We start from the raw sequence: 7646 nt of genomic DNA, 5'->3' as shown, positions 1-7646 counted from the left end.
GTGCGCATAACTTCACACACGTATTTGAGTAAGAGCCTTGCTTTTTCGAAACAGACCTTTAATTTCTTCCTCGCTTCACTCTTTCTGCAGAAGCATTTCCACAAGGGTTCCCCCCGGGTCCCCCGAGCCTGGGCGGCCCCCCACCGCGCATGCTCCTCCGGGCTTTCTCGTTCTGTAAGAGGATGAGCTCACTTTCTGCCGATGCTCTCCTCTCACGTCCTGCCCAGGGACTTCTGCTGTTGCGTGGCCTGGCCTGGTTCTCCCTCTCGGGAAGCGGCAGGGTACCCGCGCTGAGGAAGCACTATCACAGCATCTCCCTTTCCACCAGCATTTCACTCCCACAAAACTGGTCTCCACATTCAGTGCTTTGTTCGCTGAGCCGCAGACCGCAGTGGAGCCACACAAGTGCTCCTGGACATCGCCACCGCTGGCCACAGCGAGGACACCCAGTGACGCTGCCAGCTGCTCCTTCCTGTGCCAAGTCCAGCCCTCGACTCTGACATTGGGAGGCAGACTGGACAACCAGCGAGGACCCCACTCCAGCGCCACATCTCACATCTGCTCTTTCAGCCTGGACCTTCCAGCGGCAACCCACGCCTACAGGAGGTGACAGTCAAGTCCCCATGGGGCCAGCCTGCCAGCCCTGCTCTTCCCACCCAGAGGCCGGAGGCCCGTCTGCAACACCACAGTGGCCAGCCAGCCACCGCTGCCCCCAGTTGCGCCCACTGCCCAGCTCTGCGCCACCATGACTGCCTGCTTCTGGAAACGCCTCAGGCAGGCTGGCGGCCACCTGCCCCTTCCTGACCCCCCATGCGCCCATGCGGTCTGGAGGGGCAGCTCTCCTGCGGCTGCAACTGCTGAGCTGGAACCTGATTCGCTGCAAACAGCTTTGAACTCCACCCACAGGGGTACCTCCCGCCCAGAGGGATCAGTCAGGGAACTACCTTTGCCCACACAAGCTCTCGGGGCTCCACAAAAGCTCTTCCTCTCCACTTGGACAAATGAAGAACCTGAGGCAGAGGGGGCTTAGCAGACGGTCTCGGTCGCAGAATGAGCGAGAAACAGCCTGGGCTCGTCTAGGATCCCCAGGCGCGAGTCACCGCCCCTCCTCAATGGCTCCCAGGGGCTCCGGCCCCACAGCGGCCACTGCAGCCTGCACCCGCCTTCACAGTCGCCTGGACAGAGGGTGCACAAGGCCTCGAGTGCCACTCACAAACCTCACTTCTCAGGTGTTGGCAGGAAACACACCCAGGACTAAAACATGGCACCCGTGTTCTGATGCCCAGAGTACCTGCAGGAAGGTGGAGCGTTTACACACACAAAGGCCTACTTAGCTTCAGAGAGCAAACCTACGCGTTTTCTACCAAATGCCATGCTCCAGCCAAGTGACCCGTTCACAGGGCCACAGGAGCCTTCTCCCAGTGTGCTAGGCTGTAGTGGGGCGGGGGGCTCTGCTCAAGGAAACATCTCTGGATTTCTGCATTCTGTTCAAGATCGCATCCTCTCGATTCCCTCTTCTCCAGCTTCTCCTTGGCCAGTGACTGCCACGCCTCAGAGCATCCAGGCCTGCACCCCCGCTGTCCACCCACAGGAGCTGGTGGCTTGTTCCCTCCCCTCAGAGCACTGGCCACCTCCTGTCCTGAAAGGTACCAGTCTCTCCCCAGCCCTTTGCAGTCCCTCCACCATTCAGACCCCAGATCACGGAGAGGAAAGACAGCTCCAGGTGGTGAGGGCAGGACGCTGGCAGTCCACAGACAGGCACTAGTCCAGCTCCGCCCTCACAGGCTGGCCACACCAGCAGGTTCCTAAGTCCCCCGGGTCTCCCTTCCTGGACTTCACAGTCATGGAGTCGTGAGGATTTAAATTAAAATGAAGTCTGTATCCCTCTCCACTCTCATGTGCACAGCAAACCCACTCCCTTCCCGGGGAAAACCTGGAGTCGTGGGCTGAAACCACCCCCGGCCCCAGAGCCCAGGGCTCCCCATGCATAGCCCAGTTCTCATATTAGGCCTCAGGGTTAAAAATAGCTTGGTTAATAGAATATCCAGGTTAATTTTAGCCTCAGAGAGCTCAAGAGAGTATAAAATCCCTGATGTCAAGAACTGTGTGTGGCCAGCACAGCCCCTCCTGCTGTCAAACACACACACTGAGCTCATGTCACCGATGTCACTCCCTAAATGCACAGAGTGTTTTCTCTAACAGAGAAGACAAGGTCTGCTGTGAAGATTCCAGTCCTAACGCAAACATTTCAGCGTATTCAGCGGGATCCCCACTTCATCGCGCCCTCACAGGGCTGATGGGCACTCCCACCTCCCCGGAGGAAATCGGTTAAACATCCCACTCTCAGCAGCGCAGACCCAGGGCTCCGTGGTCTGGGCTTGCCACCAGGCCCTCCTCACCAGCCACACGGCCAAGGGAGGTGCAGAACTTCCCTGTTCCCATCTCCCTCAGTATCTGCCTGAGGGACCTCCTGTGCCAGTGGGATGATGTTTGTGCCTAGGTGGAGGGAGGCAAGAGCGAGGGCAGGCTGCCCAGGCCCGGAGCACCACGGCCTGCTGAACAGGAGGCACCGTCAGTCCTGACGTGCTTGTGCAAGACCCGGACTGCCTCTGCCCTTCTTGGTGGACCAGCTCTAGTCTTACGGAGAAGGAACAAGAGAGTGAGCACCAGGGGCTGCCACGCAGGATCCAAGGAGAGGGAAGGAGACAGAGCCGGAGCCAGGCGGAGCCCGCCTCCCATGGCACACACGCCAGCACACCAGGCAGACCCAAACGCACCCTTAAGCCTAAGGGCAGGAACCACTAACAGAGCAAGAGGACCTTCTCCCCTGGAGCACAAGGCTGGACTTCTTTTTCAGCTTGAGAGAACACCTTTGTATACTGCTCTTAATTGAACATGTTTATGAAGATAAGACACCACTTTTTTTTTTTAAGATTGGCACCTGAGCTAACATCTGTTGCCAATCTTCTTTTTTTATTTCTTCTTCTTCTCGCCAAATCCCCCCAGTACATGGTTATATATCCTAGTTGTGAGTGTCTCTGGTTGCAGCCTGTGGGACGCCGCCTCAGCATGGCCTGATGAGGGGCGCCACGTCCACACCCAGGATCCGAAGCGGGCAGACCCTGGGCCACCAAAGCAGAGGCGAACTCAGCCAGAGGGCTGGCCTCCAAGATGATGCTCTTAAAAACTATCGGTAGTAACTACTACGGAAAAGGAAAATATCACTGGAAGTGAAGCTAGACTGCGATGCCCAGGGAGCGTCGTGTCCACAGCAACATGGCTCAGCGGGAACGTCTGGCCTGGGCTCTCCCCCCGTGGCCACCCGCCAGCAGGTCTCCGAGGCACGAGGCGCTTCCCCTCCTCGCCGGAGTGCTGAGTCATGGAAAGTCAGGAGCTGCTTCCTCAAGGCAGCGCCTCGCAGGAAGCACGCTCAGCCCCACAGGACGCGAGAAACTGCGGTCCACAGACAGCGCTGGCAGCTTTTAACCGTACAGAAGAACCACCCAAGAGGACTCTGCAACGTGTAAGTTGGGGAAGCAACGGGTTCTCCAAGATGAGGACTGGAAATAGATAAAGTACAAATACCGTACTCTCATGTGGCACTTCCTTATGTATTATCTCATTTGCAAAAAGTGGAAGGAAAAAGAAAGAGGAAGAGGAAAAAAAAGGAAGAGATTCTTCCCATTTTCCCAACGTTAGCCTCTCAACAAGACCAAGGACCTTCACACGCCTCAAAACTATTTAAGAACTGGAAGGCAGTGACCCCACACCTAAAGCTCTTCACCCCAAAGACGCTCCACCTGCTTCTCAGGACAGGAGCACTGACCGTGTTCACCGGCATGATTGTGGGAGAATTTCTCTTTCCTTTTTCTGGAGTGAGGGGCGAGCGCCAAGGGAAGCCTAAGCAGCACACATTGCAAACCCCCGCGGGACGCAGCAGACAACAATGGCCTACATTCTGCAAACGGAAAATGAGGCTACACAAGGGGAGGACACTTGCCCTGGGTCACCCCACGGGCCAGCAGTAGACAGGGGCACGCAGCCAGCCAGCCTGGAGTCAAGGCTCAGAGATGAATGGATGTGCAGCCAGCGTCTCTGGAACAAGGAGACACGAGTGCATGTGTGACCGTGTGTCGTGCGATCCCCACACGTTGGCCTCTCCTCCAAATCAGCGATGTCCCTTCCAGCCCAGGGCACTCAGGCAAGTCAGAGCCGACTGGCCACAGAGGACTAAGGAAAGAAACGGAGAGCTCAGTGCACCACTGGCCATGCTCAGGATTCTTCTCATCCCATCTAGGAACAGCCTTCCCTGCAATAAGACTAAGCCCAAACCAGCCCACCCACAGCTCACGTGGGGTCTCCAGCCCAGGCCCTACCTCGGCAGCACAGCCTAGACTATGTGCTCCCATGCAGGAAGATGCCTCGCCCCGCTGTGCATAGGCCCATGCTCCCTGCACGCCCCAGCTACAACAGTGGGACACAGACAACTCCCTCCTGCAGTCCAGAGAAAATGGGCCTCTTGGAGCCAGAACCACGTCCAGGGATTTGGACGGCTGGTGCATGGCCTTTTGGCCTATCCCGTCTGCTCCAGCCCCCATGCATGAGGCAGGGTGGGGGGGTGCCTGCAAATGTTCTGACCCTGGTCCCCACGTGTGGTTAGGGACGGCAGACATCCAGCCACTGCCCAAATCCTCAGCTGAGCCGGGCATTCTCTTACTGATTTAAAGAGCACAAAAGAGACATCTAACCAAGCAGCATCTTTAACCCCCTCCCTTCTATGCCAGGCCCCTCCACGCTGGGGTCTGGGACCCACTGCGCACAAACGGGCCAGTGGAGATGCTCTCCTTGACCTTCAGGGTCTCCTCATCCTCCTGCCTCACACACTAGCTGTCTGGAAAGAATTCAGCCCTCTGCTCACATACCACATTCCGGAACCCTCCTTAGTTGAGTCTTAGGCCAGCTGTGCTGGGCCTGAACCACAAAGTTCGCAGAACCACTGCTGCTGGCTGCACAGGAAGCGTGGCACAGTCCCCCACAGCCACACCCAGGGCCCCCCCTGCCCCCGATGAAGGAAGCACTCAGTCCTGGGGGTGCCAGCTCGCACTGCTCCCTGCTGTGACTCCAGCATCGCAGCTCGGGCTCAGGGGCCCCACAGAGGTGCTCTCCCGGCCAGGACTTCAGGGGGAAAGTGACAGCAGAGTTCAGCCAGTAAACAAGAGAAGCCCTCTGGGGCAGACTCGTCTGCGTCCGCGGTGCTGCCACATCCTGTCGCGGTACTGCTGAGCCAAATGTCAGCAGCGCCCCAGCGATGATCCATAAACCAAAATAAAGCAGACAGGAAGCAACACGCTGACAGGGGAAGCTGGAATTCCTCGGGCAGCGTCGTGTCATCAACAACTGACACTCAGGCACTGGTGCCTGGCTGTGTTCGTGGCCCTCTTCACGTGGGAACGGACTGGAATGTGGAGCGTGCCTGGGGCAGGGAGGTCAGTGGGCAGGAGGGACCCTGAAGGCAGGCAACACTGGGGCCTCAGAAGTCCTCTCATCTGGCACATCTACGGCACTAACGCGTAACTCACTCCAGGCACTGATCCTGTTGTGGGGGACTTGCACATCACCCTCCCAAGATAGAAGTGGAAGAAAGCAAATCTCTCCAGATAAACCCAGGAAGTCCCCATATAGCCTTCCAGCCCACTCCACAATCTGCATTTCATTTCCCTCCCCAGCTCTCGACCCAGCTGGAAAGGGAGACTCCTCCAGGTGACACCGCCTGAATGGCAGGCCCTGGTAGCCAGTTCTCAATGGAAGGAGGGGGTTGTGGCGGCTCCGGTGTCACCTGGCCCTGAGGAAGCCCTGGGCCAGAGCACAGTCACTCGCAGACAGAAGCACACACAAACACATACATGCACACACATCCACCTACAGAGATGTGTGCACACACAAGAACAACACAGATGTATGCACACACACACACACCAGCCAGCAGACGGAGGAAGCCCCATGGCCCTGGGATGGGGGGAGTGGAAGAGCTTTATTTATTCAGGAAAGCAAGTTTCTGGGTGCAGCAGCTGGGGGAGACAGAGCACCCTGAGGCCGTGCATTTGGCAACTGAAATGCACTATCCAGAGTCCCCACGGGAGTGCACGCACCCACACACACACACAGGCACAAGCTCCTAGCGGACAACCGCTTCCTGCCTTGCACCGCACTGCCCGGGGCCTGAGGAGGCGCACGGGCCCGGCTCTGCCCAGCGAGGTGGGGAGGGTCGAGGGGGAGAACGGCTGTCCTGCGGGGAAGTGAGGAGGGTCAAGGGGGAGGAGAGGCGGGGAGGGTCAAGGGGGAGGATGGCCATCCCGGGGGGGGGGGGGTAGGGTCGATGGGGGGGAGCGCGGTCCGGGGGGGAGGTGGGGAGGGTCGAGGGGGTTGGCCAGCCTTCCGGGAGGTAGGCGGAGAGGGTCGAGGGGGAGGACTGCCACCCCCGGGGGAGGTGAGGAGGGTCGAGGGGGAGGTGAGAGGGTCGAGGGGGAGGACGACCTTCCGGGGGGAGGCGGAGAGGGCTGAGGGGGAGGACGGTCGTCCCCGGGGGAGGCGGGGAGGGTCGAGGAGGAGGACTGCCGTCCCCGGGGGAGGTGGGGAGGGTCGAGGGGGAGGACGGCCGTCCCGGGCGGAGGAGGGGAGGGTTGAAGTGGAGCCCGCAGCGAAGGAGGCGCCCAGCGCTGGGGTCGGGGGCAGAGCGCCCGCCCGAGCCCCCGTGAGGACCCGCCCCGGGCCCCGGCGCTCACCGATCTTGATCTTCACGCTCTGGAAGACCCGGAGCCCCTCTTCCTCCACCGCCATGCTTGCCCGGAACTGGCGCCGAGCCCCGCAAGCAGCCGGAGCCCAGCGGCCGAGCTCCCGGCTCTGCGTCCGACCCCGCGCCCGGCCCGCGGTGGCCCCGCCCCCGGGCCCGCCCACGCACACTCCATTGGCTGGAGGCAGGGGCGGGGGCGGAGCGTCCCCACCCACAGCTTTGTCGAGCTTTCCGTTGGCCGAGGCCCGCGGAGGGGCGGGGGCTGGACAGTTCCGCCCACAGCACAACCCCAACTACCCATTGGCTGAGGGTTAGGAGGCGGGAGCGAGGTGGCTACGCCCACAGTCCAACTCCGTCTCCTCATTGGCCGAGGTCTGGAGAGGGGCGGGGTCGGCCTCAAAGGAAGGATCGGAAGGGACCCCGCCGGGAGCGGCTCACCGCGGAGAGGGCACACGGCAGGGGGACCGGGCCGAGGGACCCCGTGGGGGCAGGCGGGGAGCTCAGCACGGGCCACCGGATGCGGGGCGTGAGAGGGACCCAGCGGGGGCAGGGGGTAACTGAGCACAGGGGACCAGGCGGGCGGCGGGGAGAACATGGCGAGGGGAGGACCCGGCGGGGGCGCGGGAGGGGACGTGGGGCGGGGAGCAGGGAACGGGGGAGCGGCGGGGGGGGGCCGACTCCTGGAGCTGCCTGGCCTGCGAGGGCGGCCTTAGCGTAGGTCCTGGCGCCCACGCCCCTGCCGTCCCGTGTTGCCGACAGTCCCACGTTGCTGACCGCCCAGCTCCGGCGAGATCTGGGGCCAGGGGCGCCCTGTGCCCCCTCCCCTCCCTCCGTTTTCTTACACTGTGAGGCTCTG

The 7646-nt window shown here is 60.8% G+C and overlaps 1 protein-coding gene across 1 annotated transcript in view; it reads right to left on the bottom strand.

Moving 5' to 3' along the window:
• The window catches only part of RASA3 (RAS p21 protein activator 3), an 87518-nt gene extending 80602 nt beyond the window's left edge, over positions 1–6916 (bottom strand). The window contains exon 1 of the mRNA XM_046664659.1: positions 6783–6916. Coding sequence (XP_046520615.1) covers positions 6783–6837 — 55 coding nt within the window. The 5' untranslated portion in view covers positions 6838–6916. The remainder of the gene's footprint in view (positions 1–6782) is intronic.
• Positions 6917–7646: the final 730 nt, after the last annotated feature.

Source organism: Equus quagga, chromosome 6, assembly GCF_021613505.1.
Source record: "Equus quagga isolate Etosha38 chromosome 6, UCLA_HA_Equagga_1.0, whole genome shotgun sequence".
NCBI lineage: Eukaryota > Metazoa > Chordata > Mammalia > Perissodactyla > Equidae > Equus > Equus quagga.
The sequence above is the reverse complement of the archived record's forward strand: the minus strand, read 5'-3'. Positions and strand labels throughout refer to the sequence as shown.